The sequence below is a fragment of the Penicillium coprophilum genome, assembly GCF_028826855.1.
Source record: "Penicillium coprophilum strain IBT 35676 chromosome Unknown utg000001l_segment0_segment0, whole genome shotgun sequence".
NCBI lineage: Eukaryota > Fungi > Ascomycota > Eurotiomycetes > Eurotiales > Aspergillaceae > Penicillium > Penicillium coprophilum.
This window is the reverse complement of record NW_026622720.1, coordinates 2,370,614-2,392,177: the sequence shown is the minus strand read 5'-3', so window position 1 is coordinate 2,392,177 and position 21,564 is coordinate 2,370,614. Positions and strand designations below refer to the sequence as shown.

General features: G+C 47.6%; 8 protein-coding genes across 8 annotated transcripts; 2 read left to right on the top strand and 6 right to left on the bottom strand.

Moving 5' to 3' along the window:
• Nucleotides 1–1,699: 1,699 nt before the first annotated feature.
• N7500_000904 (uncharacterized protein) lies at nucleotides 1,700–2,308 on the bottom strand (the record flags this gene model as incomplete). The annotated part of the gene is made up of 1 exon (XM_056672050.1): nucleotides 1,700–2,308. The coding sequence occupies one exon, from the start codon at nucleotides 2,306–2,308 to the stop codon at nucleotides 1,700–1,702; it is 609 nt and encodes a 202-aa protein (XP_056537623.1).
• A 5,082-nt stretch (nucleotides 2,309–7,390) lies between these two features.
• On the bottom strand, nucleotides 7,391–8,398 carry N7500_000903 (uncharacterized protein; the record flags this gene model as incomplete). The annotated part of the gene is made up of 1 exon (XM_056672049.1): nucleotides 7,391–8,398. The coding sequence occupies one exon, from the start codon at nucleotides 8,396–8,398 to the stop codon at nucleotides 7,391–7,393; it is 1,008 nt and encodes a 335-aa protein (XP_056537622.1).
• Nucleotides 8,399–9,196: 798 nt separating this feature from the next.
• On the bottom strand, nucleotides 9,197–11,597 carry N7500_000902 (uncharacterized protein; the record flags this gene model as incomplete). The annotated part of the gene is made up of 4 exons (XM_056672048.1): nucleotides 9,197–9,998; nucleotides 10,063–10,899; nucleotides 10,960–11,123; nucleotides 11,178–11,597. The coding sequence occupies 4 exons, from the start codon at nucleotides 11,595–11,597 to the stop codon at nucleotides 9,197–9,199; spliced, it is 2,223 nt and encodes a 740-aa protein (XP_056537621.1).
• A 661-nt stretch (nucleotides 11,598–12,258) lies between these two features.
• N7500_000901 (ubiquitin-specific protease UBP1) lies at nucleotides 12,259–14,340 on the bottom strand (the record flags this gene model as incomplete). The annotated part of the gene is made up of 1 exon (XM_056672047.1): nucleotides 12,259–14,340. One exon carries the CDS (start codon nucleotides 14,338–14,340, stop codon nucleotides 12,259–12,261), a length of 2,082 nt encoding a protein of 693 aa, XP_056537620.1.
• A 246-nt stretch (nucleotides 14,341–14,586) lies between these two features.
• On the top strand, nucleotides 14,587–15,219 carry N7500_000900 (Alb1 domain-containing protein; the record flags this gene model as incomplete). The annotated part of the gene is made up of 3 exons (XM_056672046.1): nucleotides 14,587–14,602; nucleotides 14,657–14,949; nucleotides 15,007–15,219. The coding sequence occupies 3 exons, from the start codon at nucleotides 14,587–14,589 to the stop codon at nucleotides 15,217–15,219; spliced, it is 522 nt and encodes a 173-aa protein (XP_056537619.1).
• Nucleotides 15,220–15,269: 50 nt separating this feature from the next.
• Nucleotides 15,270–18,065, bottom strand: vp16 (tethering complex subunit VPS16; the record flags this gene model as incomplete). The annotated part of the gene is made up of 7 exons (XM_056672045.1): nucleotides 15,270–15,518; nucleotides 15,571–16,841; nucleotides 16,892–16,986; nucleotides 17,038–17,531; nucleotides 17,590–17,718; nucleotides 17,770–17,876; nucleotides 17,924–18,065. The coding sequence occupies 7 exons, from the start codon at nucleotides 18,063–18,065 to the stop codon at nucleotides 15,270–15,272; spliced, it is 2,487 nt and encodes an 828-aa protein (XP_056537618.1).
• A 206-nt stretch (nucleotides 18,066–18,271) lies between these two features.
• On the top strand, nucleotides 18,272–19,727 carry N7500_000898 (uncharacterized protein; the record flags this gene model as incomplete). Its single annotated transcript, XM_056672044.1, has 7 exons — nucleotides 18,272–18,415; nucleotides 18,466–18,609; nucleotides 18,670–18,816; nucleotides 18,869–18,991; nucleotides 19,047–19,202; nucleotides 19,289–19,443; nucleotides 19,511–19,727. 7 exons carry the CDS (start codon nucleotides 18,272–18,274, stop codon nucleotides 19,725–19,727), a joined length of 1,086 nt encoding a protein of 361 aa, XP_056537617.1.
• A 323-nt stretch (nucleotides 19,728–20,050) lies between these two features.
• N7500_000897 (bestrophin family protein) lies at nucleotides 20,051–21,441 on the bottom strand (the record flags this gene model as incomplete). The annotated part of the gene is made up of 4 exons (XM_056672043.1): nucleotides 20,051–20,453; nucleotides 20,509–21,065; nucleotides 21,118–21,259; nucleotides 21,317–21,441. 4 exons carry the CDS (start codon nucleotides 21,439–21,441, stop codon nucleotides 20,051–20,053), a joined length of 1,227 nt encoding a protein of 408 aa, XP_056537616.1.
• Between the last annotated feature and the right edge of the window lie 123 nt (nucleotides 21,442–21,564).

Below are 21,564 nucleotides of genomic sequence, written 5' to 3'. Positions count from 1 at the left end.
TTTCGCCCGTTTGCGTTGGATCGGTGCAACACACCCACGACGAATAGCGTAAATGAAGAAGAAAAGAACTACCAACGATGACGGAAAGAGATAGTAACAGTAATAGCGAGGTAACTTTAACGGGTGACAGGGTTCTCGAAAACACCAATGATACTATAGAGCTTGTCCTTGTGATAGACAAGGAACAAGGCGGCTAACATCCAACAGCCTGACATGTACTATACCAGCATCATTTAAGCCTCCTTTCTTAGGGCCAACGCCGAGTATACATTCCTCATTAATCGCAGCCGACTAGTCCATCCCGGAAGAAGCCAACAGGATCCGTATATTGGAGTCAGGCGACGTGGGGATATGCCAAATCTGACCAACTCAGCCCAACAACCCCAACCGTAACTTCACGATATGCTCCGATGCGCTCTGATAAAATAGTAAGAGTGTACATATACACACATTCCAGGAGCTTCGGTGATATCGCCTCATTCCCGATTACTAAGATGCGGCTTCCCCGGTCTTACTGTTGCATTTCAGCGACAAGAGGGCCGCGTGTCATACATATACAGCAATAAGCACTTACAGCCTCACTGTTTCGGGGTTACGGGGTCTACGCGGACGAGGATGAGGCGGTTACTCAAGCGGGGAACACGAGGCGGGCAAGGCTGACGATCGGCTGTGAATATTCTATTTTCAGGATGTGGTTTTCAGACAATATGTTACATCTATAGCAACGTGGCAGGTACTTGGCTGGGGAAGTGTAGGAAATGAGATGTATAGTTGTATTCAGGCATCTTAGATCGGATTACTATTTTCAGTTTATTCTAAATTGGGTTTCATGATTTGGCAGGATATACTTGTTTCAGGATATGGTCAATGTGCTTAGTTCAGGCTAGCTAATGTACGAACAGCTATTGACAGATGCGATATGGGCACGGGGTGGCAATATGCCAACAGTTCACAGATCAGAGAACTGGAGGGCTGTTTGGAAATTGCACAAAGTCACAAAGCGTCAAAGATAAAGAAAACAAATGATGGGGGTATACAAGACGGGGGGGTATCAGAACAAAGACGCTGGAAAAACTGTAAGGCATGAAAAAAAAAACACCGGGTCCCCATGGATGCAAGCCTGATGGTAGGCAAAAAACAAATGTCAAATGATGACTGAATCAGGGCGCTGCAACTCCATGTAAGAACGTGATCCCTGTGGGATGGGGGAAATAACGGATTCGCTGAAAGGGAAAACAAAAACACGAAAAAGAAAAAGAAAAAGAAATCGATGTGTTTGGAAAATGAGTCAGAGAGCCAGATGAACCAGCGGTGTGTGTGAAGGATTGAGGTGACGGGAGGTGAAAGGTAACAGTGGGATTTCGAGAAGCGCCGACAGCGAGATATTATTAGGTAAGCCGCGGGGGCATCCCATGGAACCGGGCAATGTCGGCCCGAGAGGCCCACCAAATGTGGGTAGAGCCTAGATCTGTGGCATGCTGTGCTCGGGGGTGACCCCCAGTGTAGATGATCTCGCGGGTATCACGGTTGATGAGAAAAAGGGTCAACCCCCAAGGGATTGGGCACCGCTGTGGGCCTCTGCACACCGGGAAGATGCGGGGGTGAAATTAAAAGATAAGGTGAGATAATGACATGATGGCGAAGAGAAGGTGGCGTTTTTCGGGGAGCGCCTGCGCTGTACCGGGCATCACCGGCGAGCTTATTGACTGTGCACCTTGGATGCCGAGTGAGCACGTCGTTTGGGAGTAGGAACGACACGGCGCTTCTTGCGCTTCGATGTCTCTCGCTCTGTCACAATCGTCTGCTTGGCTGAACGGAGGGCTTGGGTTGCTCGGGCGTGGGCTTCAACCTTGGCGAGGAAATTGGCCCGATCTTGTTCTTCGGCGATGATGCGCATGCGTTGAAGTTGCTGTTCCATGGTCACTGAGCAGATGGCATCGGCGTCTTGGTTAATGGCTTCCTCCACTTCTTTCTCAGCGCCGGAGTTCTCTGGCATCCATAGGAGGTCGTCATCAGAGAGGAAAGCACTGGCACATGAATCTGTAGAGTCGTGGCTTGAAAGAGAGGGACGGTTGGGCCAGGAGGGGAAGGCATAGGCTGCACCCATTTCACTTGAGAAAGAGGACTTGCGGGGGTTGATGTCGAGGAGGGAGTCGCTGGGAGTTGGTGGAGGGGCGAAGGGGCTTGACATGGAAGAAGAGGCGCTGCCACTCCAGGCAAATGTAGGTTGTGCTGGATCTGTGCTGGCGATAGGAGCTGCCGCCTTGGGGAGCGACATCTCCTGTAGACGGGACTGAATAGGAATCATTGTAGCGGATATGTTTGAGTCGATGTTGAGGGTTGGAAGTACCAGGGCCCAGTAGGTGAAAAAGTCGACAATGTGGAAGGTGGAAAAAAATGGTGAAGTGATGAAGAGTCGAGGGAGGGTGTTTATCAATAAAAAGAGCACAGATAGATATCAACGATCAAAGCCGGGGAAAGACTTCTAGACCTCTCGACACCCTTGCAGTCTCGAAAATCAAATATATCCCGAAAGGGAAAAGGAAATAAAAGAAACCCCAAAATAGGAAAAAGAAAATAATAAAAAGGATAAATGAATAAAAGAAATCAAAAGAAAACAGAACAATCAGGCGGAACCTTGGAAGGGGGTTCCGGCAAACAAAGGGCTGTCGATCTCAAGGAAAGAACCTTGGAACTGATCGACCCAATCGAAAAAAAAAAAAAAAGAAAAAATCCAAAAATGGAATTTCCTATTTCTGATTTTTGGTTTCTTTTTTCCAGATTTCTAACACACGGGGAAAATATCGGATCCCCGGGTTTAGCGCTTTCCTCTGTGATATTTGTGTTGTACATATACCAAAGGGAATCTGATCTCATCAAATGCTACTCCGTAGATTTGCACCCCTTGCGACAGGGCTGCCCCAATCTGAGAGAAAATCTGGTCTGATCTCAAAATCGGATTGTTTGGCGTAAAGTCCAGTTCCGATAGTAATTCTCCAATGATCATGCCTCGGATTCACCGCTTCGTTCGAGAAAAGTAACAAGTGTCACGGATGGTGCAGGCCTAACTTGAATTTGCAGCCCTAATCGATGCACCCAAACAAAATCGTTGAGTGCCTGAACGGTTGAGAGGAATCAAGTTTGTTGGCGTCTGGCGGTCACCGGAGATTTAACACGTCAACACCGAAAGTATTTGTGTTCAGTTGAAAAGAAAAACCCCCACGGGAGAACGACCTATCCTTTCTCTTTTAAACTACTCCGTACAACAGGAAGGAAATTTCCCCGTGTCTCCACCTCGGCCCAAGTCGAAAGTCCGGACTTCGATTTTCCAGTCTAGAAGCTTTTAGTTCCCAAGCTAAGAAGAGAAGGGCCAAAGGATTCGAAACTAACGTCTTCCGCCGCCTCGGAGCTTGTCCCGCCTGATTGCTCTCAAGCGGGTAAATGCAGTTCCTCGGCATTTTGGAATCTGCCGCCAGATACTACCGTTCCTCCCCGGTCCTCCGTACGGACTTCCTGATACATACTTCTGGGTATATATGAAAGTATTGAAATCCTCCCGAGAAAAGTCCGTCTAATTTTCGCACAAATCACAGGCCCCCCCACAGTCACACCGAGGCTCTAGTGGACTCTCGTGATTTGAAAATGGGATTAATTGATTTTTGAGTCTAGATCCCAGTCTAGGCCACTTAAATCAAAGACATTTCCCATCTGTCAACTGTACTAATTTTCGAGATCTGTCCGGAACGCCAGGCCCCTTTCCGTCAATCTGTCATGTCTTTATGATCTTTTCTGATGTACCAGATGACTTGCTTAATGCAAGTATAGTACCTACGGGGAAGACTGTCACATTCTTCCCCGGTCCAAGTGGATCAATCTATCACGGATGTCCCGACCAATTTCCATTCTCCCGTTCGGGCGCTTGATCGTCGTTTCCGTCATACTCGTCATATCCAAAGGGACTTTTGATCTATACTGGATTGACCGCCACAGGATACCCCGTACTTTGACAAATGTACATATCAAATTCCCCGATAGCGCCTACGGAATGTGAAATACAAATCCCCCCACGCCTCTGACACCATAATTGATGCTGCGTCCCGGCCCGGGGAAGTTGAGCAAATCCACAGAAAGGGGTGAAGCGGGGGGGTTTGATGACCTAGGTAATCAAATTCAGATCGACGTGACAGCTCCGTATAACGCTTTTCGTCTCCCGGCTACTCCGTACTCCACCATGAAGTCATTTCAAAATAGTTTAGGCTTGTGGGAAGCTGGATGGGGCCCGCGGTTCATTATCGATATCGCGCGATACTTTTAGATCTTTGCCCCTTTCCAGGCTCTTAGTGCTTCGATTGATCTCCAATGCATGCCCTGTTACCTGACCCCTGGGTTCCATGGTGGGGACAGACGGTTCCGCGCCGGAGGACTGGGGTGCTGAAGCTACTAACACATGTATATGGATTCGAATCAACGGAAGCATGTGAATCTCCCGATGAACACGGAGTAGATCGGACACAGAGATGTTCTGTTTCATCGAGCGAGAGCGAGGATGTAGTCTACCGGCTTTACCTCGGTTCATCCCTCCATGCAGTGCGAATCTTGAGGTCAAAGACCTAATACAATGTAGGCCTGCATGTATATATTAGTTCTTGTGGGATCTCATGCAGGGTTGAAGCTCTACAATACTGTACATATTGAATCGAGTGGCTCTGGCCCCTTTGTTCAAAAGTGCGTTGGAGCTCGGATCCACACCGGCCCCTTCCAGCCTTTCCCGGGTTTCCCTGCAGCTGATATCATGCATCTCATCTGCAGTTTCTATGCAAGATCTCTGGACTAAATTTGTCACAGTTCGGTCTGCTCTTGAATGGATACTGAAGAAAAGAGGTTCTGAATTTACACTGTCGACACGGTACGACATATTGCAATCTCCGGATTATATCAACTCAGAAGGTCTAATCTAGGCTTCTGTGAATGAAGGGGAGATGAATATGATAGAATCGAGTTTCAAATACCTACACCGACTCTGCCATCAATTCCATTTTCTGGTACTTTTGATTTTGCCCCTGCACGAATTCTCGAGATGCAGCTCATCCTGGACGCGGGTATACATAAGAGATAAGATGTTGAACTATGGAAATACATATCCACCCCATGGGGATTCGACCCACATTCCGTGAGCGGAGATTTTGAAGAATGTGAGATGGTCCTGTACGAGTCTTGCAGGGTGAGTAACCCAACATCCTGCCGGGACACCATCCGCGGTCTCGGCTGCATCGATCGACAAGGATGTGATGACAGTGGCGGGTAGACGGTGTACCCAAGACGTGTTCATGAGGCGTGAGTGTCAACTTTCATCCAGACAATTAAACGCCCCCTGATTCATAGGGACTGGGCTCACATGGGCTAGATTTGCACGGATAGCACCGTCGTAAGCTCATCGTCTAGACCAACGCCAACTGTGTGATAGATGTGAGATCAGACACCCCATCTCTGAGACCGCCACAGCAGCCATCGTCATTGGATACAAATAACAGCCTTCATCTCTTCTGCTGACTCCAATCAAATCATCTTATCTGAGTCAGAACTTATATTGTACCGACTCATGGCTTGTAGACTTGACCGATATTTGCGATCGGGTAATATGCGATCGCCACGGTCGCTCTTCCGTGGGGGTGATACGTTTTAGGAAATTCCCACGGGGGAACATCAGCCAAATCAGGAGAGGGTAATCTCCGTTTCATGAATGCTCACCATGAGACGGAGTCGTTTCACTGGTCTTTTTCACGTTTCGACACACCGCAATGTACCCGCACATGTGCAAAGCCGATGGGGAACTGCCGTAGGCTGTGAACCCGGCTCATTATAGCGGTGGCGTTCTCACAGGATTTCTTCGACTTGCCTACTTTGGTCTATACAGCAATTGCTTTGTTCTGTCAAGCCGTTGTTCCTGTACAATCCCGAGCACGAATGCTTCGGGCGCATCGTTTCAATCTGCGCTGGGTACTGACATCCGCGCTCTGCGCGTCTAGATGCTACGGTGGAAATTGATGTGCAAAAAGCAACGTGCTGGTTGTACAGGCTGGCAACATCGTATGCCCGAGGATGGACCATATCCGAACTGGGTCGTTGATAGTGGTATCCCGTGGTGATCATCCTGGTCGCGCTAAAGTGACATGGGTTCGTTGCCTGGTTATCCCCGATGCACGGGATAGATAGACTGGCGGTGAATTGTGTTTCTTTCCTATTCGGTTCTTTGAACTATGTACCTGGATTTGGGCTGTAGATGTTTGCGATACGAGGTGGACTCCTGTTGGGGCTGTTGGGCTTTGCGAGATTGTTTGACCATCTCAAAGGCCTTCGTATCGGGCTCCGTGCCTTACTCCGTATCTTGTGTCGACAAAGCTAGCAATCCTTAGCACTCTCCTGAATAGAAGCGGGGCAGACGTTTATCTTAAGCCAAGCTCAGCGACTCCGTACTCCGTACCCCATACGGTGAACGGCCATACGGGGAAACGGATAAATCAGTAGCCTAAGACGCCTATATCGAAGGGCAAAATTACTCAAGAACAACATTCAATTGCGACGTAGAAATTAAGAAAGAAATTTCCAATTAGTTATACGTAGTCTGATAAAGAGTGCTTAGGTGATTTGGCAGTATGGCCCATATTCAAACCCCTTTCAGATATATATATCGAAATGGTAGCCCATTCAATTCAGTTGCATACACCCTGTCAACCAAACTGCACTAGAACCATATCATATATTTCATGATCCATGTTTCCTTTGTAGCAATCGGAGAAGGACAACATCCCGTTTCCCAGGGCTTTAATTTAGGCTAAAGTAAGTTAGTAGTTGGCGCCGGGTCAGGTCAACCACCAGCAAATTCTCACTGCTGTATGGATGTGTCTTCGTTTGCTCGATTTTGTCACTCCTTACATCGGTTGGGTAGGTAAAGTGCTTGGTTGTTTTCTAGAATTTGGTCTTATAAGCAGGAAGTTGGTATCTCAAATCAAGCTACGGAGTATATGATGACCCCCGGGCCCCATTTCTTGCTTACTGCATCAACCTGTCCTTTCATGCCAAAGACCCAAGAGAAGACGCTTGAGATTGGTCTCCAAATGAAGCTACAATTCGTAGATATCCCTCCAATATTCAGGTGTAAAGTTGACCTCACCGTATCGAAGGAGCACTTAAACCACTTCCCCTTTCAATCCTTTCTTTTCTCGCTGCCCTCAACCGCAAAAAAAAGATACAATCAGACATGGGCCTGATCAAGCTCGACTTTGTTTTCTTCTGATGTTGAAGTCAATGCATTGATTGAGACACCTTGTTCAAATTATATCCAGCAGAGTTAAAGTACTCGCTAATTCCCGTAGAGCCTTTGATTGTGTCCCTACAGAGACAAAGAGAATGAAGAGATAGAAGACGAATCCGAAGCTTCAGACGACGCACTCAGCGTGGGAACCAGAGGTGTAGCAGAGCACGGCCTAAGCACCCATCGCCGATCGGCACCTACACCTTTGATAGGAATCCAAGGGTGATTGATATGCTTCCTTCCGACCTCCACCTGACATTCTCCGAAAATCTTTTCTAGCCGGCAATCAAGTTTGCTCTTCCTGTGAACTCGATCCCCGCCCTGGAACAGCATCTGCCTCCGCTCAGATACAATCATCACGCCACAATCAAAATCATTCAAGTACATTGATCCCACCTCCAGCCGGAGACTATCCCAATCGATATTATCGGGAATCCATTCCTGGACTGGCTCCAGGGTACAAGGTTCATATACCCATTTGGGTGTCCAACATTCGAAGTTCAAGGGCATTCTGATACGGGATCGCCCACTCCAAAGTATCCATTTGTTGCGGGTTGGAACTAGCGTACTGCCTCCTTCGAGGAGGGTCAAGATGTCGCCCATCAGTAGGAATCCGTTTGGCTTGGCACACAATTTGGTGAATTCTGAGTCTGATCTTTTGACGATCTCAAGAACTCCGATTGATGATGTTGGTGGTTGTTGGAGCAGCATTCGTTTCCAACTGGCGTCTTTTCGCAGGTAGACCTTAAGCTTGCGACGCTCCGGTTCCCGCAGTGGAAATCTGCTTACAGCAGCCAGGGTTGACTCTGAGGTTTGCCGTTGTTTTAGGAAGAATTGAGCCCAGAGAATATCTTCTAGGAGGGGATTGCGCAGGCGCTGTGAGGGATCCGCGATATCGAATTTGGAGGGTTTAAAGAAAAGAGACTCTTGAAGTCTGACTGATGTTTTGATCATGGCGCTCCAAGCACGAGATACGCGTTGAGCAGATGTTAATAGGGTTTTCATCTCTGTATGTAGAAGAATGTTCTCAAGTAGCTCATTGATGAGGAATATGTCGTGTGGTTGTGAGGGTTTGCTAGTAGACATTATCGAAGATGATTTAGAATATTTCTGCTGAATTAGAATAGGAATGACCAGCTTTATCAAGTACTGGAGACAATATCATACCCTATGACGATCAGATAGGAAGTGAGGACCCGGGGGACCTTCAGGATCTATACAGACTCAGGGCGTCACCCAACGATCTTCAACGTCACAAAGCAGGTGATTCGGATTGCGTAAAAGCTGCTAGATTGACAGTAGAACTCGTTGAAAATGCCAAAAAAGTCCCAATTACCACTTTTCGCGGTCAAGGGGGTTTCATGTATTTTGATGTTATGGTGGCCCCAAGGTACTTTGGTGATTCCGGACCCATGCTGTCGCCTTTCACAAGGTGCTCATGTCTAAATGGGGGACTGTTTTCCCTAGAAAATGCATCATCAAATAGTGCTAAAGCAACCCACGGCGAGTAAACCTACATATGCAGCGGATAACTCCTGGCACTCGAGACCTTTCACTTTCCGCTTGAAGGCTCACCCCTTGCCACTCTTTGATATCATAGTAGAATTGAGCACGAATGTGAATTGGAGATGTATTGAGATATTCACAAGGGAAACTCGGAACAAGATCCTCTAATAGTCGATTCTTAATTATTGTGACTTGTGAGGCCAACCAGTCCATCTGCACGATGTTGATTTGGCAAAATAGTAACTTTCCCCAGTGATATCGAGTCAGGCGAGAGACCTATGTGGTGCCAGTCACAAAGAGAGATAAAAGCAACTCTATCTTGGTTGTGGTCTGCCTGAAAGACGCGTACTTATACATATACCTCTCTTCTACAGGTATTTACAGGTATGTCTGCCCCCCGTAGGGCTCTTCCACATCCCCGGAGGTGAAACTGCAATGTCCCACCGGTCCCACAACCGGCACTGAGCCCCATTGAACGGGCAATAGAGCCATATCCTCGTCTTCATTTTCCCACTCCGTCCTTTCGTCGGCTTCCCCATTGTCTTCACGATTTGGATCAAAAGTAGGGTGACAGGCCGCAGCAATGGTAAAACTGCAACTTCCCACAACGGGCATGGCCGATTCAAACACCCTAAAACTTTGCCCAACGACACAGAGAAGCATAAAGCTCCCGACCGCAATGGAACTGACAATTGCAACAGGCGAGTATGCACATGTGAGGATGTCATGATTCTGGTCTCTCTCCAAAGTTGGACTGTATGCTTCAATTCCCACAACAAATAGACTCTGCGAGATGAGCCAATGCAGAATAGCAGAGGTGACCATGAGTGGGATTGCGTAGCGATATGGCAATGAGAGAAAATAGTTACTGCGTTGCGAGAGGGACGGGCTACCTGAGATTCGGAGTCCTTTTCGGTTGACGGCGTAACCGCTCCATTCTGCGGCGATATTCATCGCGGTGAGGAGGCCGTTGAAGGCGAAATAGAGGATGGAGAAGAGGAGTTGAGGAATGTTAGCAATTATCACGATTGGTATTAGAGTACTGGGCCAGCCGTTGCCAATTATGAGGGTGCCTGGGTTTACTTCGCCTAGGGTTGCTTGCCAGACGGTTGACTTGGATCTTATTTGGGAGATGCCGTATACGAGAAGGGCGATACAGGCAATGACAGCCAGCAGTCCTCTATAGAGCTATCAGTTGAGAGTCTCAGGCGTCATGGGAACGGTGGTGTAGATGGACAACTTACAAGAATATACTGAACATCCATCGTCTGGTGGAGACGGCACTACCCCAACGTCTCCGTTTCCTATAATATCTTCTCGGTTCATGCAGTGGATACTTTCTAGTTGACGCTGGTGAAACCCGGAAAATGGCCTTTGCTTCTCGGTTGTTGAGGAGACATCCACCTTTCGTATATGGATCGGGGCGACGCAGGAAGGAGGTAATGGCATCACCGATGGTCAGGATGGGGGCTTCTTTCATACCAAACCACATATAACACAATATGGCGGACTTGACCAGATTGAATGCAATAACGATCATGGTCAATGGGAAAGAGTACTGCAATTTGCAAAATTGTCTCGCCTTTTTGGCAAGACAGTAATCAACCTTCCACCCACCACCCGACGACATAGTACTTGCCACGGTCCATTTGTCCTCCTTGATTTGAGCCTGAATGGTCGGCAGATACGCTTCGCAGTCACCGCTCCAATCGCTTGGGCAAAGCCACTTATATGGATCTGCCTGTGGAGGCGTGAGAGCTAGGTATAGTCGAGGAACTAGTACCCCCTGCGTCGTAAGGTAAACATAGGAAATGTTTGTTCGCACTTGCTCGGTGACAAGAAGGACATCCCCATATATTGTTTGGAAGGTTTGGGCATAGTTGTCCACGCATTCCTGTGGGTCGAGACGCTGCAGAGATCCGCTTTTTGCAGATGACAAAAGTCCGTTGAAGGAGGACCATTTGTCCGTGTCGTGGAGTGGCACTTCAAGGTCTGGCGACGGTATTTTGTCTAGATTGCCATGCCCTAGGAAGATGTTGTAGGCTGTGACGGAGGTTGTTGAGAAGATTGTCGAGTTATACCTTTCTACTTTGCTTAGCTGGGGTGTTGTTGATGTTTAATAAGACGAGGGATTGTCTTACATGAGATGGAAAGGAAGGGAGGAGGATGCCAGGCAGATCCATAGTAGCGATCGTCCTTTAGATACGCGGAAAAGATTGCGAATACTGGGCACTCCAATGTCAAGCCATTTCCCTTTTCCGTGAGTTCGATCGATGTTTCGTCTTGTCGGTGCAACGAGGCATTGCTGATATCGCTATTAGTTGACGAAAAAGCATATATGGGGATGCTCATCAAGTACCATTCCGAAGTTGCTAGCAGACAACAGAGTCGTGCTCAAGATGTTGATCAGCAAATGGAAGCCAATGTCCAAATTCTGCACTTTATCGCAATTACCCTGGTACAAGATCCCCTTCTTGTCATCCATTCGATGATGAGAGATAGTATAGAGCATAAAACCGAGGTTGAAAAAGAAGACGATCAGACTGGCTACAAAAGCTAGCCAGATAGTGAACCTCCAGCCTTGGAACCGGTCTCCGCCTTGAAAGAGCCAGCCATGTTTGGGCTTGGACTCATTGTATCCGGAGAGTCTTTCTGTCTCTCTCTCCGAGTATTTTTCAGACTCGCGCTCTGATGTCCTTTGGGTCAGCAAATCTGCACTTTGGCGGTAGGCAATCGGCATTAATTCCGTGTCACGCTCGAGTGAGCCCCTATTCCACATGGTGGACAGTCATGCGAGGGCCTAGAAGGCTTGGGAGGGTGCGATAACGGGAATGGAGTTTCAGTCGGGATGCATCAAGGACTAGCTAGCTTATGTGTTAAGTCCGCCAAGATAGAGGAAGCTACTCCGTCCAAGAATGAATGATAACATTAGCTCAGGAGATTTTGGACGTGAGGCTCAACCCCCGAGTTTGTCTGATTCCGGTGCCGATCTTCCCAGACAAACAGCGCCCTGGTTGAAAAGAGATGGCTGCAAAATTGGGGGCCATTTCGCAGGGCTTGAGCGGCCATTGGCGCGGGTGACTGGCTTTTCCGTAGCTGGCAATCGTATACGAAAACTCCGTAGCATAATCCCTGTTTGGACAAGGAAGAAATACTCTAGCGCCCTTGGCTTGTATGGGCGACGGGTCGGACTGAGTCTGAGCACCCTCATAAGAGCGGCGGCAGCTCAAGTCCAATCAATTGTGTGGTTCAATAAGTCAATTCTTGCATCGGACTCATATTACATTAATTTACATAAATACTCCCAAGCACAGTGGAGCTTAAAAAAACGCCTGAAATGGAATGCGGGTTCGGGTATCATGATAATGCAGTAGCCGGCCACACGGCACGGATATGCGAGCAAAGAAATCAAGTAGGAAAACTTATGGAGAAGTGGTAGATCATGCAATGCTGGTAGAGGTTGTGTCCAGTTCGCCATTCCGTTCAGCATCAGTGTCAACCATACTCGAAGTCTTCAGAGACGGATCGACAGGAAGGAGGTCGTCCATCGGCAACGAGATACTGGTTTCACGGGAAGTAGCAGATTCAAAGTCGGTAACACTAGATGGAGTGGAAATGTTCTTTGGTTCTACAGCTCCGAACTGAGTAGAGTCTGCATACCCCTCGTGGAGGTCATGTTCTCGAGTTGCACATGGAGTTGAACATGGCGACACAGAATCATCCACGGCTTCATAGAAAAGCATGAATGCGCCTCCTTGAGTCATCACATGACCCTCGCTAACCATCTGCACGTCATCGTCGCTGAGACGCCACCAACGCTCGGGCTTGTCTTTATCACCCTCAGCTTGCAGTATCTCGTCCGGTGCAGGAGCTGTGAATTCAGATGTGGGATACTTGCGGTAGCAGATATAGTGTCCATTCTCATGTCGGCCGTAATGGGTGATGATTGCGCGTAATTGATAATGTCTGCTAGGGACTTGAATTGATTCGCCAGGCTGTGGAAGCATGGACCGCGACGGGTTTGTTTCCCATCGCTCAGTATTGTCGCCTGATTTGCTGAGAGATCGAGTACCAAGACACCAATTGTTCAAATCAATCGTTTGAGGAAACGCAACTGCCGCGAGGTTTTTCTCCAACATCCCAGTCATCTCGTCGAAGACACTTCGGTTGATATGGATAGCAAGACAGCGAGGAGCCCGCGCAATAACGGCTTGTCGAGATTTCGTGGTCGAAACTCGGCTATTTTTGTTGATGTGACATTTATTTGCCAATGTGGTTTCGCTGAAATCATTGCACTCTAAAGCCGTCTTCACAGCCTCTAATCGCGAGTAGGCTGACAGCTTCACAGCATCGAACGGTCGAGGTTCGTCGGAGCTGTCTGAGGGACTCTCATCGGCTTCGAATCCATTGATCAAGTTAAGGAGCTGCTCCTGTCGATGCAACAGTGTGCACTTTGCGCATTCCACGCCTTCAATAGGCTCAAGCGTCATATATTGGTCCAAGCATTCGCGAACGTCGTATGAAGATCTCCTACCTAAAGGAACAGTGAGACAATTGAAAGGTATCAATGAGAGCCCTTCAGTCCATCCACATTCCATGCAGCCAACCCGCTGAGCGAGTAGGCCTTCAAGAGGATTGCAAGATGAATCCCTATCAAGATAAAGCTTATCCGTCGATGGGAGGGACTCGGGTTCCTGAGGCGACGCCGGGTCTTCACAGTCACTGTCCCGAAATATGTTCTCATCAGGTCCTGCAATTTTCAATCCCATATTGAAAGTCTCTCCACGTGAGCACAGCTCAGCCTCATGGTCAATCTGATCAAGCAACTTGGAGAAATACTCTTGCGCGTCTTGCTGTTGCCAGCTACTCATAGACTTCAGAGGCCCGGAGATCCAGAGTTTGGTTCCGCTTTCGGATGCGCTATTCAGACGGTCGATGAGGTCTAGTAGTGCCTTGTGTGTCGAGATAGAAGCCTTGCCCGAGAGGTTGTCCACGTTGTGTCCCAGAAACTCAGTGAGATATTTCAAAGAAGCCAGTCCCTGTATGATGCTGTTCTGGAAACACGAGTTGTTCCAATTTCCGAGCCCCGGGGGTGCGGCGTCCTTGGTGTTGCCCAAGAGTGCATTTCCGAAGATGGAGAGTGATCTTGACTGGGAGAAAAAGGGAAAGTTGATGCTGTTGTCTAAGCCAAGAATCCGTTTCATGGCGTCACTTTTGACTTGGAAGGACAAAGGTGACGAGGCTAGGGAGTTGGGATCGGAAGTAGATATGCGAGGGTCTAACGCGATAACGATTCGAGAGGGTGTTAAAAAGACGAGGAGATCCCAGGGGAGGTAGAATAGCGATACGGGAACAAATCCGAGGTAACCGAGAAAAATAGGAACTGAAATGAAAGCAATAAAAATGTATGCTAGAGTTTGATTGTTTTGTAATGTCGTGAAGGCGGTTTCATAATGACTGCGGCTTGCGTGCTGATCTGGCCGGCTAGAAAAGATCTCAGAGCGCCCGTTGCGGGTGTTCATTGTCAAAAATGCCAGAGGATTGTATTTGACAAGAGAAATCTGCCAGCATGAATAGCAGCATGAGTAGTAGCATAAGTTGATCAAGAACGTGTGAGTGTCAAGAAGTGTGTAGATTAGGACATGAAGGTATACATATTTGCCCGTAAAAGTGCACATTTGGTTGTCTTCGTCTGCCGTGAACTTTTTTTTTATCGATAGCGATTCCACCCCACGAGATTCCAAGATTGATAATTCTTCCAAACAACCATGGCGAAGAGCAAGAGTAGGTTGACTACAAATCTCGTATACATTGATGTTTGAGCTAATATTTGAGCAGATCAGTCCCAGCGCTCCCGCGCAGCACGGCGGGCAGCGTCCCCAAGTCTCGACCTTGATAAGTCGGTGACTTCCATGCCCCGAGCGGAATCTCCTACCACAACAAGGCCTTCGGTTCTTGCTGACCGTGCCAATGCTGGTATCCAAAAAAAGCAGAATAAAAAGGAGAAGATTTCAAGGGCTCAGCGCTTAAGGCAACAAAAGGGAATGGACCGAGCCGAGGCGGTGATGGATCAATTGGAAATCAAAAAGGCTAAAAGTGTTGCTCGCGGCAAGGCCGTGAACTCCCGAAGAGTATGAAAACAGCGATGGTCATTTTCATTTGGCTTACAGTTGCTTACATTGAATTAGGCTGATTGGGAAGATACCAACCGCAAAACCTTGGCGTTTGCCGCTCTTCAAAATGACGATGACGAGGAAGACGAGGAAGACGATGCGATGGCCGAAGATTCTGTACCTTCTGGAATCCCTGTGGCAAAGAATGTCTTCCAAATCGCAACAGAAGCCTCCAACCCCGCAACGGATGACACTGCAACTATCGATGAAGCCGACGAGATCACCTGAGCAACCCTGAAGCGGGCCTGAGTGATACATGTTGAACATCGCCAGTGAGCTCATTTCCTTGGCCTTAATTGGTTGATCATGCGCTCGATTTCGGTGGCTGCGGGGCCAGATGCTTTAGTGCGGAGGAGTTCCAGGGTGTTAAGGTCTTTAGTCTTTTGTGCCTCTTCTCCGGCCTTCACGATCATACCGCACTTCACCCACATCTCGATCCTCTCAGCAGGGGGCAAGTGGGTGCACTTTGGCACGAATCCTGAAGCGAGTTTTGTGTTTCCAGCACCTAAAATTTCATTGTAAAAAGGCTGTCTTGTGTGAGCATATGTTCCAGTAGTTTAGGATTTCCGACTGTCTTACCTCCCATCCAATTGGTGATTTCTTGAGCTTGGTGATTTCCTCCAGTTCGCCCCAGTCACGTTTAGCCACCAAAGCTCTCAATCTCAACCACCAAAATGTTTTTTCAGACATTTTGAATTCACTTTGCATCTTGTGTGCTCTTTTACCGTAACCACCTCTGATAAGTCTGTAAACCGTCTCGTTGAGACTAAGACCAAGGAATTCGTTGTGGTCTGCCAAGTCTTTATCCAATGCGTCTTGAGCTTTCAAAAGCTGGGAGGCTTCAGAGACTAATTTTTGGTTTAGTACCACTGTCGGTTCCTTGGAATCTGACAAAAGGCGAGATGCTAGGTGAAGTTTCTCAGTCTGGCGTGTCAAATCTGTATCGCGTAATGCTTCTGATAATAGCACATTAGCGCCATCAATGGGTCGATCATCTTGGTAGAATAAGTCTTTGAGTAGCTCAATGTCATCGCTTCGTGCAGCAGTCTCCACAAGCGCGGAAGCCATTGGGCGAGTGTTTATCATTCGGAAGAAGCTTGCCAGTGGAAGTTTGCTCTTGAGATGCAGAAGCACGTAATTCACCAGGTCATCATCGCCACTCTCAATTGCCTTATCAAGAGCAAGCTCATCCTCTTCCATGTTCAAGAGCAGGGGAACTTGTTTGCCTCCTCGTGGTTCATGGTTGAGCAATTGGGTAGCTAGGTGGGATCGGCCCTCATCATAAGCAGCTTGAGCGATAGCCTCAAACGAGATTCCTGGTTTTCCATCGAGTCTCTGGACTATAAGCTTGCATACAGCTTCGTCATCAACAGTCGAGACCTTCACCTTTTGGCTTGCCCAATGGACATAAATCTTATCTGCGGGGATCTGTAGGTATTCCGAAACCCGTATTGCGAGCAGGTATTCGTGTCGGCTGATTAGGCGTTCGATGAGTCCTTCCGGCGTGAGGCGCAGATATTGCTCGTATGATAATGGCATCCCGATCTTATAGTCTCTCATTGCTTTGAGGACACGTAGTTTTTCAGTCATCTCAACAAACTCATCGCTATTGTAAAGTTCGAGGACAGATTTGCCGAACGACGCAGCTTTCAACAGGCGCTTCTGCCAATAGGCATCAAATTCATGACCCGCTGCTTTGATGCAGGTGTCAACTGCTGATGGTAAACTTGATCGGATGCGCTGAATGTTTTCATCAGCCTTAGGTGATTTTCTCTCTAGTTGGTCTACCGAATCCAGTAGCACGGAAGCGGGAGAAGACGACCCAAGACGGAATATCTCCTCAGTAACACCTAGAAATTGTTAATTACAGTGCGACTGTTTCTATCAGATTGTAACGTACCAGCGACTTTATGTACGAATTCGCATGTGTCATTAGTTATGAGACGAACTCCATCAAACTCAGGTATGACATGGACGCGGCCATCATAGTAGTATCTGGGATGATTAGATCATGCTCGTAAAGATTACATCAAACAGATTACTCACTTTGATGCGATTGCGCTGGGCCCAACAAGATGGATTTCATCCTCCCATGCCAGGATGACAGCATCGTCACCACACCAATTCACGGTATTTGGTGGAACCCGAGATTTTGAATCATATTCACTGAATTTGTTTTGGAAGTCATTGCTGACTACCCATAACTTCCCTTCTGCGGTGAAAAGTGCGATGAAGCGCCCTGTTGGAGACACACTAATGTGTTTGAATGGACCATCTTGCAGGATCTTGTCTTCTGCTTCTGTCGAGTCGATTAAAAAGACGGTTTTGTCAACAGCCAACAGAACCTCAACTGAACGTGAGAGTGTATGGGCTGGTGGAATTATAGCCCACGATGATACCTCGCCTTCCGGGCAAGGTGCTAAGAGCCGTGGACGTGGCTCGTCATATTTAGATACAGCAATTAGCTGGTTATTGGACAGTAATGCAACGAGGCCTGATGACCAAAATTGGCAGGCTCTCACACCATACTCTTCGGCACCCTGTTACATTGTTAGTTTTCACGCAGCATTGCGATGCCAGGTAAGCACCAAGTCTCACATTTCCGAGAGAGAAGGATGTGAACTCGCCGTCCAATCCGAAGTAGCGTCGAACTGTTCCGTCCTCAGAGACGACCAGGAGCTCTTCCTTATCAGACCATCCTAGTCCGCGGATTGTTGCTTGTTCCCACTGAACGAGTTAGTACATTCACCATGATTCAATCATAAAGTGCAAACATACGTTTATACGATTGATTTTCTGGCCAGAGCATGAATAGATATCAATTGTGGAGCGCGAACCCTGTCCGTCGCGAAGCCTGAATGGCTTGCTTTCATCACGATAAAGCGCTGATTTCCATGTTAGTCCATATCTCCGATTTCTGATGGAAACTTACCGATAGCTCCTCCGTAGGGGGCGCCCGCGACAATGTAGTTCTCTAACTCGACGTCGTCCTCGAAGATGGCGTCATACACGGCTATTTTGCGATAAAAGCTGTCTCCAACCTTTTCCCAATTTGCAAGTGGGTTGGGTGGCATGACTGTGGATACGATCACAGATGAGGCACTGAATCCTCTAGTCGGTGGATGTTCGAGCTGTTGATGAGGACGGGGGTCACACGGGCTAGACTTGATCGGGTGGTTTTGTCGCCTTAGCTTTCAGGCGGAAATTCCCCACCACAATCCTCGACTTCTCTTGATAGTTGCTGCATCTTTATTGGCCAACTCGGTCGTGTTTCCAAATCATGGATTATAAAGATCTTGCTGATATAGCTCGAGAATTATCCGACCTTGAAGTGGCATTTTTACTGTGCCTTGTTGCCCGCGAACATTGCTTGATCGAGACCACCAGCCACTGTATCAATGACCTGGCTAAAGAACTTGCCTTGGTATATGTCAATACACCCACAATATTGAGATGATATCTAATGAAAGACAGATTGGCTTCACTACATTCAACTACTCCTATTGCATCCTTGACTGTTCAACTGAAACATCTATTGACGATATCTTTAACAATGTTCTCACTCCGGATGCACGCGCTAGCTATCGTCCATCGCGTCCATGGTTGAACACGGAAACAGTATGTCAATATCTCAACTCTGTATTAGAATTGATTATTCCTACATGCTAATAAAACCAGTCAAGCAATCGATCTTCACATAGGAGTATTGGTGATTACAGCAAAACACCAGCTATATCCTCACAACTCGGCAGTAACGTTGTCAATATTGTAGTTGCCAAGAACTTCAATTTTGTCAGCGATGATATCCAAATGCAGATGCTGCAGGTATGTGTTTTGATCTACCACCCAATAACGATATTGCTAACATGTGGGATAGTTAATGCGAGCAAGGGAGTTGATCACTGAAATTGGGACCTTGAACGCGCCTCAGGACTTCCTTTTCGTCCCTCTTGTGGCACGAGATTTCGATCAGCTCCGGCCACCTTTCAAATCACACATGGCAAGTTCCATGTACACCCTGTTCAAATGCTTCACTCTAGCTAATGACGCGGTAGAATGACAATCTGTTCATTTCTCATTTCCACAGCCCGGATGCTGGGTATACCTATCTCGAAGAGAATGACTGGCTCTCGGATGGACAACTGTCCGATTCTTCTGTTATTCATAAGTCAAAGGGCAAGCAACCAAAGAGTGCTTTAGTCAGTCCATTGGTAAGTTGCAATTTCTTTCAATTCACTTCGATTGAAGAATCACGAACTGGGCATAACAATCTAATACTGGGCTCATGAAACTACAGGTGATGGATCAACTTCGAGAAACAAGTGCGTCGATTAGCATGAGCGCGGAAGTTGTTCGATATATCCAGGACATTGTTGTATTCCTGCGGCTCAGTCGCGCTGTTGCGAGTGGTGTATCTGCCAATGCCAATATTCAATTTTCTCGATTTGCACAGTGAGTCCAAACATATCCTCTACTGACCCAATTCTGTCTGGCTCATCTTATTGATCTTACTCAACAGACTTCTAGCTCCTCTGCATGGAATCGACTATATGACTCCCTCCATCGTGGCCCTAGCCGCGAGGAAGGTCTTTCGCCATCGCATTACTGTCGCCGCCCCCGGTGAAGACCGCAGCCTGCAGTACGGAAGTGACTTACATGCGGTAGCTCATGTTCTTGCTGACGTGACGCCGGATTCAATATTGGATGGCGTTCTGGCGCTGGAGCCGCCTTTGTGAGATTCCAATGCACCTGTTTAGCCATTCTTGATTACAGCATTAGATACCCAACTTAGATAGATTCAAAAGCTGTGTGCTCATAATAATTTAATTCTTGACAAGTTACATCCCACGATGTCAATCTCAGTATCCACGTCTACACTGGAACAAGCAAGACCCAGGTCTGGCTATGGCGGCCATGATTATAATTAATCCATAAAAAAGACTGTACGAGCTTCACTGCTATTTCACAGATAGATTGATGTTTCTAATGCTCAAATCAGGCTGTACATGTAAGAAGTTGCGCCAGCAATACATCAGGCACACATTTTATGTCCAAACTTTCACCTGCCAGTACTAGGCCTCAGCCTCAAGAACAAGTCTGGGGGCGTATACTTGCCATCCGCACTTCCGTTTCCAGCTCCATTTCGATCGGGTGTCAAGCATAAATTACCATGAACTGCACCAGCGGGCTGTTGTCTCAAAGTCTCCATGGCTTTCGAGTGCGTGCGCCACTCAGACAAAACAACATCAATCTCAGTCTTGGAGTCACCGACAATAGCATCCATCTTGATGTCGTTTCTGTCGTAGCCAAATGGATCTTCCAGCTGGGAGCCTATTCCCTCAATACCATAGAGTGTGAAGATAACAAGGCTGACAATGGGGATAGCCCACCATCCCATTTCATCTACCATAGCAAATGGCAGAACACAGCCAAACAGGGCGAGGACTTGCTTTTGGTGAATCCTGGCCTAAGGTCAGTGATGTAACTCAAAACACAGATTGGAGTCATGAATCTTACAAGTGAGCCACAGGAATCGGGGTCAATTTAATCGTTTCCAACTTTCCATATGCATCGATCAAGGTATTCAACTGAGCCTGCATCTGACTCGCACCAGGCGCAGGATACCACCCACGCTCCTCGCCACGCTTGATAAATCCATCAACAAAAAATGTCAACTGGAAAGGAAGACCTAGCCCCTCATCTTCATGACCCTCGAGCCCCGCAGGTAGCAGGTTGGCATATTCGGGGTTATAAAGGGTAGATGGATGTATGTTCAGACTGTCATCGACGGAATTTCCAAAGACCCAAGCAGCGCCCCATTCGGCGCGTAAATGATTCTTCACGGCGTATGGGATAGCCATGAGAATTCGAATTGTACGCTCGATATCCTCACGCTCTGCAGCGGTGGGTGGTCCCCGCTTTGAGCTGTAGCTATTTGTTACGATCGTGCGGACGAGATTGCGCACGCAGGTGTTTAGCGTGTTCATTCCATTGCGTCCATCCCAAAATCGATTGTAGGATGTTTGGTTTCGGAACACAAGCATCAAACCTACGACAATGGATAAAGATGGGATCTGTTTTTGCTATGATTAGCTGCTGTATCGTCTTTTGATTGGAAATACATACAATGGTGCTAGGTAGACCGACAGTCTCGAAAACATAGGTGTCCAAGTAGACAATCAAGGCAGTGAATAGTGCGTGTAAAGAGACTGGGACTAATATGGCACCATGGATTGCACCTTTGATAAAGCGAAATACAAGTGGCCACCTGCATATATTAATTAGCACATACGAACAATTGGTCGAAATTGGTTATTTAGCTTACCTTCTCGGCTTTGCACGCGACGATAGCTGATGAGGATGGGTGCCACGCCTTTGATGATGGCCTTGTATTGTAGTGTTTTGGCGACTCAAGGTCGGAGTGGGTGGCTCGCTAAAATTTAACCTCATGTTGTTCACAATCCGAAGCCAGATAGACTGGTGAGGCTGACGCCCGTGGATAGATTCCCAAGCGGTATTCGAGTCTTACCCAGATAGTATTCAACCGAGCCCTCAAATCCGGGGGAGATTGAA